Source organism: Phoca vitulina, unplaced genomic scaffold (assembly GCF_004348235.1).
Source record: "Phoca vitulina isolate PV1807 unplaced genomic scaffold, GSC_HSeal_1.0 scaffold2, whole genome shotgun sequence".
Classification (NCBI taxonomy): Eukaryota; Metazoa; Chordata; class Mammalia; order Carnivora; family Phocidae; genus Phoca; species Phoca vitulina.
The window spans coordinates 12,265,672-12,281,181 of NW_022589705.1; the positions used below are offsets into that span (position 1 = coordinate 12,265,672).

Sequence of the window (15,510 nt, forward strand, 5' to 3'; positions counted from 1 at the left end):
GTTATGGAATAAATAAGTCATGGAGATACAAGGCACAGTGTAAGGAATGTAGTCAGTGATATTGTAATAGTGATGTAAGGAGACAGATGGCAGCTACACTTGAGGTGAACACAGCATCGTGTATAAACTTGTCAAATCACTGAGTTGTACACCCGACACTAAGGAAACGTTTTGTGTCAACCATACCCCAAAAAAGAATAAGAACAAAAGTAGATATATTTCTTTTCAAGATCGGTGCGATAATAAATTTCCCCATGTATTCTAAATATAATTTCATGTCAACTTTATAAAATATTTTCATAGCTAGCTCTATAAAATATTAATGTGTTTGTAATAATATAACAGTAGTAAAATCTACGACTTATGGCTCTGTGTTTTACATGCATTATCTCGCTAGATCCTTATGACTCTGTGAGATACGTACAATTAATTTTCTTCCCTTATGGGTGAGAACACTGAGGTTCAGAGAGATTATGAGTAATTTGCCCAGGGTCAGCTAGGTAGAAAGAGGGACAGGAGAAGTAGGATATATGGAGATAATGTACATGTAGATTAAAAATGGTTATTAAAAATATAAGACATTTAGGGTCAGGTGTATAAAAGGGGCATGAATATTGCCCATAAGGGGGAAGACAAGACAGACACAAGATTAAGTCGTATGTGACAAGCAGTAATAGGGCTCTATGAGTAAGACTGATCACGTCAGTACAGGTAGAATGTGGGAGATTTCTCTGGAGAGGTAGTATTTGAGTTAGGTCATCAAAGAATGGAGTGAGTCTTGACAGGTGAGATTCCATGGAGAGCATTCTGACCAGATGATTTGGGAAAGTTTGAGAAATGGAGAGTAGGCCAGAATAAAGAGAGCACATGGTAGCAATGGAAAATAAACCTGGAGATTGTGGGGTTTTTTTTTTTTTTTGTATATCATTTCTTTTTCACAAGAAGAGTGTACTTTCAAAGAACTTTTGCAAAAGATTATTTATATGTTATATGAATTATCGTCCCAATTATATTATCCATATGTTTGGATTTTCTTAAATGTTGGGTAGAGATACATAGTCAGCTCTTAAATGGCTGTGTTTGGCTTAGTTGACTCTCTAGTGTCCCCTTTGCTGTCTTTGTTCAATTTAGCAGTGAGGTCAGGTGATGAAAGGGAAAAAAGAGGCACATGATTTTCAAATTAGAACTCTTTCATTGCTTTAGCGCATTTGGTGTGATTTCATAACACCCATAATGGAGAAATATTGGTTAGAAAGTTTACCTATCAATAGGCTATCAAGCAACCATACTAACTCTCTATCATGGATCTTTTCCCCTTACTTCTTACAATCCTCTGATGATGCGGACTCTGTCTGCTGGTGGCTTGAGTCACTACTAAATTATATCCTGACAACCCTGTTAATGTAAAGGGTTCATGCTCCTTTTGGGAGAACAGAACCTCAGAAGCATAGAGCTATAAGCTATCTTGATTCAAATTAAAATATGATGGTAAGACAAAACTTGACAACTTACACAACTAGTTCCTAACAGAGCTACCATTAGAGCTGTTTTTTTGTTTGTTTTTTAACAAAGATATAAAACTCTGGCTCAAGATAGGAGTCTGCAAGTCGTCAGTCAAACCTCCATTATACTCAGCATCGTTTAGATGTTCCTCTCCCTTCCTTCAGAGTCACGGTCAATGTCCTGCCTGTGACATACTCTGGGACTCTAGGAACATTGTTGTATGATCATTGTCTGAGGGAAAGAGAGAACCTCTGGCTGAGTTTGAAAGGCTCAGGGCAACGGGCTGCTGGCTGTCCTTTTTTGCCTAAAAAGTCACTACTTCTGACCAGGGCCCTGATTTGCAAGTATTGAATCAGACACTTACTGTGACACCTCAACAGATACTCTTTGCTGGGACTGTCCTCTGCAACTCCTGGCATGATAAAGGGAAAGCTGCCCTATTCTCCGTGTTTCTCTGCCTCCTTCATGTCTTCAGTATTTTGTTGTTGTTGTTGTTTTTTTTTTAAGAGAAAGCGTGCGTGGGGGGTGCGGGGCAAAGGGAGTGGGAGAGAGAATCTTAAGCAGACTCTAGCACCCTGAGATCATGACCTGAGCCAAAATCAAAAGTCAGATGCTTAACCGACTGAGCCACCCAGGCACCCCATGTCTTCAGTTTTGTGGTTACTTTTGCTCTTGGTGATTTTATCTTTTTTCTTTTCTACTTTGGAACCAAGATAACATAGGGCAAAATGTGACAGAGTCTCTTTGTCTTGTCCTGTAAGCTAGCTCATCCCTATTCCTTTATTTTCTTCTCAGTTAGAATTGGAGTTCATCTAAGCATGTGATTGGATGTTTTGGAAGACTCATTTCTACCCTTTATTTACTTTCAATGCTAATAAGTATTTCACAACCTCAGACTCAGACTCCTCCCCAGTTGTAGGAAATGCCAGCAATGTTAGTTTTTTTACTTCCTGAGCCTGTAATTTAGAACTTCAAGGAACTAATTCTTTCCCCCACAGTTTTAAACTGACTTCTGTAACATAACAAAGTGAATTTTAAATGTATAACATTTCTCTCCCTAACACTATGTTAAGATGGTGTGTGTGTGTGTGTGTGTGTGTATATATATATGTGTGTGTATATATATATATATATATATATATATATAGTGTAAGATACAACCTCAGTTCCAAGGAGCTTAAAATGCAGCTAGGGAGATGAGACTCATTCATTATAATAATCTTAACAGTTTAACCTCCTATTTGAGACCCATGATCCAGAACTCTCCACAATCTGTAGAAGCAGGAAATCAGTTGAAATAGTTATTCTTCCCAGTGAACTGCAGCAATTGACAAGACATGAGCTAACTTGTCCAGATGTGTCCCCAGTTCTTGCTTGAGACCTGTAGTCAAATACTCATTAAGTCACTACGGTCATTAGAGCTAATGGTGTTTACTTTATAGGTCCTGATAATATATCCTTCCGTGTGCCAGAAAAGCTAAGTGTGGGCAAAGGGAAAACAAACTCATGAACAAAGCAGTATTTTCTTGAATGCAACTCTTTCTAGGAACTGGAAAATTCCTTGGTCCGGGATATGCAATTGAGGATTTTGGACTTAGTTTCTCACTAATAATAATAATTTTATGGAACTTTGTTATTTTTTAAAACTAGGTCACAAAAATATGTGAGAAACAGTAAAATCAGAAAAGCAACTTGTTCAAGGTTACACAGCCAAGCCTTGATTTGAAGTCACGCTTTGATACTTCAGAGTACTTTCCTCAAAGTCATAGTTAATGGCAAAAGAATGGACACAAGTCAATACTATTTTTAGATAAACTTTTAAGAAAGGAGAGTATGAGATTAAAAAAAATAGGCTTTTGAAACTTTGAATCCAATAATAGGTTTATACTTTAGCAAATTTTTGGAGTCAATCATTCCATTTCATTTAGTTTCACAAATATTTATTAAGCAAGTACTAGATTCTTAAAGCTGTAAAAGATACGATATATTGGGGAAGATATTGTGTACAACAACAGTTAAAATGCCCACAAGGCACAGAGAGAGCACAACTTTGATTGGGATTATCACAAAAGGCCTAGATGTATAGTTCTTGAAGAGGATGATAAATTTTATTGGAAACTAGACTAAGCACATGGTGGTTGGGGAGAACCGAATGAGCAAAAGGCATGCCCATGAGGAAGGCACATGGCCAGTTTGATGAGTAGGGACTTGTTCTGATGCTGGGCCCACAGGCCGGCGGGGGGGGGGGGGGTGGCGGTGATTGGTAGAAGGTGGAGCTATAAGGGTAAGTAGAAGACGACCCCGGAGGGCCATTAGAGAAAATAATTTTCATGCATAAAATAGTTCTGCTTAATGAATCATTTTGGAGTTGAAATGCTACAAGGTTTGTCTTTTTGGTTTTTAATTAGATACTGTCTATTTTTCAGGAAGGATTATTAAGGAAAATAACAAGATATTTATTATATAATAAGAGTTTTGTTTATGGCCTCTGCATCTTTTAATGCTTGCTTTATGACTTCTTTTGATAAAATTAACAAAGTTTTAAAAAAAGTTTTTAAAAATTTCATTAGGAATGTTCCAAAAGAGCAAATAATGGAAAATTCACTCTTCGAGATTTGCTTGTGGTTCCTATGCAACGTGTTTTAAAGTATCACCTTCTCCTCCAGGTATGTAACTTAAAACTGTCAGTTTATTTGTTCATTTTTCATTTAACAAAGTATTCGTGAAGCATCAATTATGCTCCATATACTCTATGTTTGGAGCATCAGTTATGCTCCATATACTCTTTGGTGCATTGTGATTTTTCAATGATTAATATAGCTAAGTGGGAAATAACAGAATAGCTGGAAACTTTTTCTTTTAGCAAAGATGATTTTGTATCTTCCGCAAAGTCCCTTTTTATGTCCTTCAAACAGAACTGGCTCCAAAAAAAAAAAAAAAAAAAAAAAAACAAAACGAAAAGATCCCTTTAACCAAGTCTTCTTTGGTTAGCAGGAATCATTTATTAGAATCTCAGTGCTGCAATACCCCTGATTTTTGGCAGGTTAAGTGTTTTGGACCTTTTGCCTTATAACCATAAACTAAAAAGAATTCTGTCACATTCCGTGTTGCTTTCTGCTATAGTGAATTATAATAAGACTACATTTATTTTGAAGTGATTCTTGTTATAACCACAAAGCTTATGGTTTCCACAGTTAGTCCTCTAATGAGGGTGGAGAGTCGTATAAATTTAATTTGATAGCTGTACCAGGAGGCTCATTAGTTCTGCTCCAAGGAAATGTCTTACAGTATTAGTCTGTCAACTCTGCTGATGCTTGTGAAATGTCATTTTAAAAAGATCTACTACCTGTATGTGAAATATAATTTTGAGTCTGCTGTGCTTTAACATCTCGTATATTAAATTCCTTGAGCTGTAGTTGCAAAATTATTAGTCATCTCTATTTTTGTTCTACTGAGAAATCAGAAAAATTCAAACCCTGATTATTTCTTAGAAATGCATTAAAACATTTATAAGACCTAAACTCAAAGCAACTTAATCAAATTGGATTTTATGAAAAAATAATGAGGACTTAAGCAATCAGTTTCTGAGACATCATGAAACTAAAAACATGTCCAAAATAAGATAATAATTTATTTTGTAACTTTGGTATAGTCAGTATCTATCAATTGAAGAATTTAAAAGGTGCAGTTTTCAAGAAACATCTATTTTGGTCATTTATAAAATTCTAAAGAGACTTGTAAAAGTTTAAAATATGACTATACCTTTTTGAAATTCAGCAGACTTTTTTCTTAATCCCTCTTGGATTGTTTTATATTTTAAATTTCAAAAGAATGTTTAGTTTTATGATTTTTTAAAATAGGGAAATTTTTATTTGGGGTAACACATAGAGATAAAAATTCTAGAAATGTTTTCCCGTCTTGACAGTGTAAAGTAGAATTTGTCTAACGTTTAGACATTTGTTGAATTAATGTGGTATGAATTTGAACATTTCCTACTTAATGCTATACTTTAGTGGGGAAATAATTTTTGAAATACTTTATGGTTTGAAATCACGGATTTATAAATTTAGAATATTTGAGAGTGGGGGATTTGGAACTTTGAGCATAATTTACTATCATTAATAAAGGAAAAGTAAATAAGAGTAAAAGAATATTACTTGGACAAATTTCTTGTATTTAACAAATCTGATGGCTGTATGTCCTCTTTAAAAGTAGAAACGCTACTTGTGCTACACTCAGCAAAAATTTTTGAGTGGCTCCCCTGTTCAACACACAGTGTTAGACATTCATGGTATAAAACAGCCCTCGTCTCCCTGCACTGATAAAGCTCACTGTTTAGATAGGGAAAATGAAACGTACGCTTCCAGGTACCATACAATGTGATAGGTATACAGAAAGTATGGAGGTAGTACAAATAAAGGCCTAGTTAATTATGCCTGGGGAGGCTGGGGACTTAAGGAGGCCTCTGTCCTAGAAAGCTTCACTGAGGAGTGATTCTTGAACTGGCTGTGAAGGGAACAGTAAGAGTTCAATAGGTGCATCAGAGAGGAAGCGCTTTCTAAGGAGAGCAAACAGCATGTCTAATGGGATCAGACATTAGAATGTATTTTGAGAATTGCAGTTAATTTAATGTGAATAGAATATAGATTGTTTGGGTAGAGTGGAGAGAGAAGTTGGGAGAGGTTTGCAGAATTCAGACCATGCAGGGTCTAAGAGGTATGGATGACAATCTGAAGCTTTTGTGGGCATCACAGAAATCTGAATAGGGTCGAGACAGGATCAGATTTATATATTAGAAACCTAGCTCTGATGTCAATAGAGTGAATAGATTGTAGTCCAGAGAGGCTACAAGTCAGAAGCCAATTTATAATAACCCATGTGAAAAAGAGTAAGGACTTGAACCAGAGTAGTGGCAGTGAGGATGGTTTCCAGGGAAAGGATCAAAGTCAGTATCACCAGAACATAGTATGGGAGAGGGGCACCTGGGACACTTTTTAGGTTTTGGCTTAGGTGATTCCATTGATGGAGGTACCATCATTCAATAAAACATAAACGGGAACCAGAGCAGGGCTGTGGGTGAAGGTGCCTTAAGTTTGGAATTGTTGGGTTAGATGGGCTTGTGAGATACCCAGGTGGAACTGTTTAGTTGGACAGAAGAGTCTGGGACTCAGGCGTGAGTTCTGGGTTTGAGCACATTCCTTTGAGAGTGATTGTCTTATAAGGTGAGTGTTGATGTTATAGAGATGATTGTGATAGGATTTGTAGAGTAGGTACAGTAAGAATAACAGAAGACTAAGGTGAAAATCTAGGGAATGGTAACTTTCGAAGGTACAGATAAAGAAGAAAGTATGAAAGACTGGTCAATTGGCAGAAAATTTAAGATGGACTAACCAACAATAATAATAGCAACAAACAAAAGATCCTACTGTCCCTGAAGCCAAGGGAGAGGAGTAGTCATCAGAATCAGTTGGCAATGATGGGATCTTTCACGACATTTGGGAAGGATGTCAGTGTAATGGCAGGGGATAGAATTCAGGTTCATCTTTGAAAGGAAAGTGTTTCCAACCATTGTCTCCTGTTCTTTTGGTGTCTAGTTGGTCTTACAGTTTGAGATTTTTTTATGAAAATAGAACCTAGTTAAGTTGCATCAGATTTATTACATTATGGTGCAAATAGTGATAAAAATGGTTTATTTTTAAAACATGTTTTCTTTCTTATATTTTGGTTTTAATTGATGAAAATAGTACTGAACTGTATCTTCCAAATAGGAATTGGTCAAACATACCACTGATCCTATGGAGAAGGCAAATCTGAAATTGGCTCTTGATGCAATGAAGGTAAGGCAAATGTATCATTAAGTTCTTTGTATTTTTTATTCCTGCCTAAAAACAACAGACTACAGACTGCTAATACATATGTATGATATGCTGATATAATATATAAGTATTTGTATAGTTTTGTATTTGGTGGGGAGAGCTGGATATTTTTTTTTTAAGATTTATTTATTTATTTTAGACGGAGAGTGTGTGTACGATTCGGGGGAGGGGCAGAGGGAGAGAATCTTCAAGCAGAGTCCTGAGCTGAGCACGGAGCCAATGGAGCCCCACACAGGGCTCGATCTCAAAACACTGAGATCGTGACCTGAGTCAAAATCAAGAGTAGGACGCTTAATTGACTGAGCCACCCAGGCACCCCAGAGAACTATATATATATATATATATATATATATATATATATATATATATAGAAGATTTTATTTATTTGAGAGAAAGAGAGGGAGAGAAGAGAGCACAAGCAGGGGGAACAGCAGAGAGGGAGGGAGAAGCAGGCTCCTCGCTGAGCAGGGAGCCAGTTGCAGGGCTTGATCCCAGGACCCTGGGCTCATGACCTGAGCTGGAGCTGAAGGCAAGTGCTTAACTGACTGAGCCACCCAGGCGCCCCCAGAGAACTGGATATTCTTAACTGAAATAGATATCCTTGCATGGATTTAATTGTTAGACAAAGATACATAAAACCAAGAGGTGTATTAAAATAACTTGTTATTTATGAAAGTATGACAACTTTTATAACCACTGGAAATGATTTAATATAATGGTTTTATTTCACATTCTTTTTGTGGTTACTAATAGAAAACTGTTGGCTTATTTGCAACGACATGGATGAAACTGGAGGGTATTATGCTGAGCGAAATAAGTCAATCAGAGAAAGACATGTATCATATGACCTCACTGATATGAGGAATTCTTAATCTCAGGAAACAAACTGAGGGTTGCTGGAGTGGTGGGGGGTGGGAGGGATGGGGTGGCTGGGTGATAGACATTGGGGAGGGTATGAGCTATGGTGAATGCTGTGAATTGTGTAAGACTGTTGAATCACAGATCTGTACCTCTGAAACAAATAATACATTATATGTTAAAAAAAAAAAAGATAGCAGGAAGGGAAGAGTGAAGGGGGGGAAATCAGAGGGGGAGATGAACCAGGAGAGACCATGGATTCTGAAAAACAAACTGAGGGCTCTAGAGGGGAGGGGGGTGGGGGGATGGGTTAGCCTGGTGACGGGTATTAAAGAGGGCATGTTCTGCATGGAGCACTGGGTGTTATACGCAAACAATGAATCATGGAACACTACATCAAAAACAGATGATGTAATGTATGGTGACTAACATAACATAATAAAATAAAGAAAGAAAGAAAGAAAACTGTTGGCTTGTGTAAGCAGCAGGTCAGCTAGTGACCTCAGAACGCTGGTGTGACTTATTTTCCTCAAGTGAGGCTATCTGCCACGTTGACCTTTGTGGATACTGTGCATCAGCACATGTGGATTTCAGTTTGGGTGAAAACTATTTCTATTTTTAGGTAAATCTGAAAATCAAGAGCTACAAGTAGATAAAAGCAGGGTTTTAAACATATTGGGCAATCTGTAACACCCCGATTTCTACATTGTGCTGCATGTTGACTTTGAAAGAATATTTGCCCCTCACTTAAAACATAAGCAAACATTTGTTCTCAAAACAAAACGCCAATGTGACTGTGCTCAGAACGAGGCTAACGGCTTCTCTGCCTCCCTGTGCCGGGGTCAGTGCTGGCTCTGCTGTTTAGCTGATTTCAGTAGCCTGCCAGGAACCATCACACAATTATTCGTTACTCTTTTCCAAAGTCATACCAAGTTTCCAATTTTTAAAAAAAATCATTTATAGATACATCCTATGAAAAGTCAGACTTTCATTTAGAACAAAGTTAGGAACTGCTTTTTGTCCGAGTTCTGTTCCTGCTGTTGCAGATGAATTTAAGAGGGTGGAGAAAAAAAGAAAACCCAGAAAACAGGAAAATCTAGAGCACATATAATAAAAATAGCTACTTACAGTATGGAGAGATTAGCTAATGTTTCCTCAAATACGTGAAAAGACATTTTAAAGTGGGAAGAAGCACGTGGAGAAATGTGTCTAGCATTGTTTGTTCACTTTTAATTTGTTTTAGTGCTCTGAGGTTTTTCTCCTCTCCTTTGCTTCTCCTTCATTAACTCTTTAAAATTGAACTGGCTGGCTTGACTGAAAGCTCTCAGGAACTAAGACACCAACTGGTTGCAGAAAACAGTCCTGCTGGACTCACTGTCTAACTTTTAGTTACCTTTTTTCTCCCTGCTAATCCTTCATTATTGCGTTATTGACCTTATTCTAACCCGTGTAAGAATGTGATTCTCCCAAGGTCAGTTATTAACGTGTTTGGAATTTGCATTCTCCTGACCTAGTTTCCTCTTGTTCTGCAGGGTGGCAGATTTTTTTTTGTTTTTTATCCTCGCTCTTCTCAGAGGTGTGGTAAATGACAACTCTTTAGTCTTCCCAGCTGTACTCCAGACATTTTAAAATTGCTTTTGAGTTGCAGCTTTGATTGATTGGACGTTCATCTTATTGTCATTTAAAAGTTATGGTGATTACTTTTACTGCTAATGAAATTAATGATGTGTTTTCTTTCAAACAGTTTTCATCTCTTCTCCAGTCTTATCGTGATTTCTTTTTGTACCCTTCTCTTTATTCTTTAGGACTTGGCACAATATGTGAATGAAGTGAAAAGAGATAATGAGACCCTTCGTGAAATTAAACAGTTTCAGCTCTCTATAGAAAATCTGGTATGTAATTATCCTGCTATCCAGCTTCCCTAACTCACAAATCAGAGGACATCCTACAAGTTGTTTTTGAAGAAAAGATAGTTTACCTTGAAGTTTCCGTTGTCATAGGTTTTTTTCCTGATTCTTGTTTGGCAGCACCCACACGGATGTCTTGTGGCACCTGTGATATGTGTGTCATTGTCCAAGGACTTTCTGCCTTTGCTTGTCCCTCTCTCTTTAATCACACTATGCCTCTTCCCCTGGCTGTACAAATTCTAAACACTGGAGTTCATTTTTTTCTTTTCTTTCCCTTATCCCACACATACTCATGGCTGATTCCTGTTAATGTATTCATTTTATATATATTTACGGGGTGACTACTGAGTGCCAGATGTTTTGCTTGGGGCAGGGGCTGTAACTATGAACAGCATGGCCTCATGGTTGAGGAGGCAGTAACAGGAGAGTTTAAAAATGCTCTACTGAGGGGCTCCTGGGTGGTCAGTCAGTTAAGTGTCTGCCTTCGGCTCAGGTCATGATCCCAGGGTCCTGAGATCGAGCCCCACGTCGGGATCCCCGCTAAGCAGGGAGTCTGCTTCTCCCTCTGCCCCTCCCCCTGCTCATGCTCACTTTCTCTCTCAAATAAATAAAATCTTAAAAAAATAAAATAAAAATGCTCTACTGAGATTCATGTTGTGAACAGGGTGGGGCAGCAGAGGATACTAAGGAGAGTCCTTGTTTAGATGAGATGGTTAGAAAAAGTCCGTCTCAGTCCTTTGCCTCTTGAACCTGAAGCATAAGAAGAATCCAGTGGTGCAGGGATCTGGGGAAGAGGATTCCAGGCAGAAGCCACAGCAAGTGGAATGGCCAGAGATGGGCCAGAACCTGGGGGTGTTCAAGAGGTTGAAAGGCAAGAGTGGCTGGGTGAGTGAGGGGCTCTGAGGTGGGAGAGGGGTGGGTGGGAGGACTATGTCCCCCAGCCTTATAGGCCAAGGCATTGAGCTGGGGTTTTACTGGGATTACAATGGGAAGCTTGTAAAGGTTTCTCTAGGAGAGTCATTCTGATTTACATTTCAGGAAAACCCTTCTAGCAGGCAGGCCAGTCAGCAAGTTGTTGAGTGGTTTCAGGAAAGAGTTGGTGGAGGCCTGGATGGAGCTGTGGGTGGTGAAAATAGAGTTGCACGTGTGAAGGAAAGACACTTTTCTTGGTCGAGCAATTTTATTGCCGCTTTCTCTGAAACATCTTTTCACATGTACAGTCACGTCCCCCTTTCAGGACCTCATCTGCCAACTTTTCAGTCACCGAAGCCTCCATCCATTCCTTCACGTAGTTGCGTTTCCAGATGGCGGACTTCTCGATTCATTCTCTTTCCCAGCCTTGTCAGCATTTGCCGTTCCCTTCAGGATTCAGTCAGCATTCCTTAGCATGATATTTAAAGCCCTCAGTGATTTGGTCTTAAACTACTTTCCTGAACTCTTCCAGCTAGTACCTGCCCACATACTTTGCGGCTCTCCTGCTGTGTTGTAAGGTCTCTAATTTGCCATACATTTTTATCGTTCTGCCTTTGATGATGATAATATCAAAGCCTAGGATGTCTTCCCATTATTTCCTATTCCTTCAAGATCCAACTAAAATAATTCTTTCCCTAATCTCCCATTATTACTTTCTCTTTGTAATTCCATAGCATATTGTCTGGACAGCTGTTTAACATTGTGTGTGTGTGTGTGTGTGTGAAATATATATGACATTTACCATTTTTAAATGTACAATTTTGTGATGTTAAATACATTCATATTGTTGGGCAGCCATCACCTCTTTCCATCTCCAGAACTCTCTTCATTTTGTGAAACTGAAGCCCTTGTACCCATTAAACACTAACTCTCCATTCTTCCCTCCTCCCAGCCCCTGGCAACCACCATTTTACTTTCTGTTTTTGTGAATTTGACTACTCTAGGTGCCTCATATAAGTGGAATCACGTAATATTTGTCCTTCTATAACTGGCATATTTAGCATAATGTCTTCAGTGTCCATCCTTGTTGTAGCATGTATCAGAATTTGATTTTTTTTTTAAAGAATTTCCTTTTTAAGGCTTTAAAATATAACATTGTATATACCCCACATTTTGATTATTCATTCATCTGTCTATGGACACTTGGATTTCTTCCCCCTTTTGGCTATTGTGAATGATGCTGCTGTGAACGTGGGTGTGCAAATATATGCTTGACTCCCTGCTTTCACTTCTTTTGGTTATTTACCCAGAAGTGGAATTGCTGGATTGTATGGTAATTCTAGGCTTAATTTTTTGAGGACTAGCCATATTGTTTTCCACAGTGACCGCCCCATTTTACATTCCCACCAGCAATGCACAGGAATTCCAATATCTCCACATCCTCGACAACACTTGTTCTTTTCTTTTCTTCTTTTTTATCTATTTTTTTAAATATCCATCCAAGTGGGTACAAAGTAGTATCTCATTATGGTTTTGACTTTGTATTTCCCTAATGATTAGGGATATTGTGTATCTATTCATATGCTTTTTGGCCACTTGCATATCTTTCTGAAGAAATGTCTATTCAAGTCCTTTGCCTATTTTTGAATCACGGTTGCTTGTTTGTTGTTGAGTTATAAGAGTTCTTTATATATTCTGGATATCAATTCTTGTCACACGTTTTGTTTGCAAGTATTCTCTCTCATTCTGTAGGTTGCCTTTTCACTCTGTTGATAGTATCCTTTGCATAAAATTTTTAATTTGGATGAATTTCAACTTATTGGCCTTTTGCTGATAGTGCTTTTGGTGGTATATCTAAGAAATCATTGCAAAATCCAATGTCATAAAACTGTGCTCCTGTGTTTTCTTCTAAGGGTTTTATATTTTTAGTTCTTTGATCAATGTAGTATACTGTATAAGGTAAGGGTCCAACTTCATTCTTTTGCCTGTGCATATCCAGTTTCCCCAGAATCTTTTTTTGAAAAGGCTATCCTATCCCCATTGAATGATCTTGGTACTGTTTTCAAAAATCCTTTGACCATATATATGAGGGCCTATTTCTTTTTTTTTTTTAATTATGTTAATCACCATACATTACATCATTAGTTTTTGATGTAGAGTTCCGTGATTCATTGTTTGCATATAACACCCAGTGCTCCATGCAGAACGTGCCCTCTTTAATACCCATCACCAGGCTAACCCATCCTCCCACCCTCCTCCCCTCTAGAACCCTCAGTTTGTTTCTCAGAGTCCATAGTCTCTCATGGTTCGTCTCCCCCTCTGATTTCCCCCCCTTCATTTTCCCCTTCCTGCTATCTTCTTTTTTTTTTTTTTTTTTAACATATAATGTATTATTTGTTTCAGAGGTACAGGTCTGTGATTCAACAGTCTTGCACACTTCACAGCGCTCACCATAGCACATACCCTCCCCAATGTCCATCACCCAGCCACCCCATCCCTCCCACCCCCACCACTCCAGCAACCCTCAGTTTGTTTCCCGAGATTGAGTTCCTCATATCAGTGAGGTCGTATGATACATGTCTTTCTCTGACTTATTTCGCTCAGCATAATACCCTCCAGTTCCATCCACGTTATTGCAAATGGCAATATTTCATCCCTTTTGATGGCTCCATAATATTCCATTGTATATATATACCACATCTTCTTCATCCATTCCTCTGTTGATAGACATCTTGGCTCTTTCCATAGTTTGGCAATTGTGGATGTTGCTGTTATAAACATTGGGGTGCATGTACCCCTTCGGATCACTACATTTGTATCTTTGGGGTAAATACCCAGTAGTGCAATTGCTGGGTCGTACGGTAGCTCTATTTTCAACTTTTTGAGGAACCTCCATACTGTTTTCCAGAGTGGCTGCACCAGCTGCATTCCCACCAATGGGAATGGTGTAGGAGGGTTCCATGAGGGCCTATTTCCAGCTGTTCTGTTCCATTGGTCTAGAAGTCTGTCTTTATGCAAGTGCCACACTGTTTTGATTACCATAGTTTTTTAATAAGGTTTGAAATTAGGAAGACTAAGACCCCAACTTTGTTCTTTTTTCAAGATTGTTTTGCCTATTAAGGGTCCCTTGAGATTCCATATGAATTTTAGGATGAGTTTTCTTTTTCTGCAAAATACATCATGGGGACTTTAATGTAATATCTGTTTTTATACTTTCTTGCAGCACAGTTAATTAATTACATATCTGCTTCCTTTATTAGGATATAATCTCCTAGATGTTAGTGATAATTTTCAGTCAATTCTTTTTCCCCTTAACACTTTGTACAGTAGTTGTTCATAAATACTTAATATTTTTTAGTGTCTGCCTCTGGGAAAATGGTTCATTATGTTTAATCATTAAGTCATACTTTTCATTCTTGAGATCTTAGCTCAAGGAAGCTGTCCTTGACTTCCTAGAACAAATTAAGCCCCCGGCAATGCATGTTTTCTGTACTCTTTCTTCATGGAAATTTCACATTTATAATTATATACTTCTGTAAATTTTCCCCCCCGCACTGGGCAGGGGCGCATTTTGCCCTATATCTACTACCATGTCTGGCACACAGTTCGTGCTTAATAAGTATTAGTTGCTGTAACTTTGTTGTCATTTGAATTCTTCCAGTTAATTCTTGCTCTTGGAAGCTAACTTCCCTATTAAGTTATAAGTAAAATTAATTAATGTCCTCAGTATACCTCCTAGGCTCTCCAAGGACAGACTGTTTTTGAAAGTGAATCATATAGACCTGAGCTTTTTAGACTAAGTGTGCTAAAAATGTGAAATGATAAAACTTGTAGTAAAGTAGTTGTCCCTAGCAAATATCCTTGCTAATATTTATTTCTGTTTTTACATGATTATGAAAAGCTGAGACATGTAAATTTTATATTTTAGAACCAACCAGTTTTGCTTTTTGGACGACCTCAGGGAGATGGTGAAATTCGAATAACTACCCTAGACAAGCATACGAAACAAGAAAGGTGAGAAAAGAAGAGCAATACTTATTTTCATAATAAGTGGTTAGTATCAGAAGATTGAGAAAACAATTCTAGGACAAAGGAGGGAAGCAGAGGAAGAAAAACAAGGGGACAGACCAACCTATGGTTTTCTACAATTTTCTCATAGATATGTTAGGTCTTTTCCTCTGTGTTTTGGTATCTGTTGATTTGTCTAAGTTCTTAAGAGGGATATGACAAATATAGAATGTCAGCTGAGGCTCAGAGGGACACACTGAAATGAGAGTAGAGATAAAGTAATAGACAACACAATTGTTTGATTGCTTTTTTTGGTATACATTTGAAAACAACTAAAAAGACAAAATGCCCTAAGAATTAAGTCTAAGTGGGAATCATTTCGCGATATTTTCTTGAGGGAAGTTCAGGTTAGTGAGCTTGGCCTGGTATCCCGAATTATATACATA

At 38.0% G+C, this 15,510-nt stretch overlaps 1 protein-coding gene across 1 annotated transcript in view; it reads left to right on the plus strand.

Annotated features, from left to right (window-relative positions):
- The window catches only part of VAV3 (vav guanine nucleotide exchange factor 3), a 359,106-nt gene that overhangs the window by 180,498 nt on the left and 163,098 nt on the right, over positions 1–15,510 (plus strand). The window contains exons 10-13 of the mRNA XM_032422283.1: positions 4,074–4,169; positions 7,272–7,340; positions 10,043–10,129; positions 14,985–15,070. Coding sequence (XP_032278174.1) covers positions 4,074–4,169; positions 7,272–7,340; positions 10,043–10,129; positions 14,985–15,070 — 338 coding nt within the window. The remainder of the gene's footprint in view (positions 1–4,073; positions 4,170–7,271; positions 7,341–10,042; positions 10,130–14,984; positions 15,071–15,510) is intronic.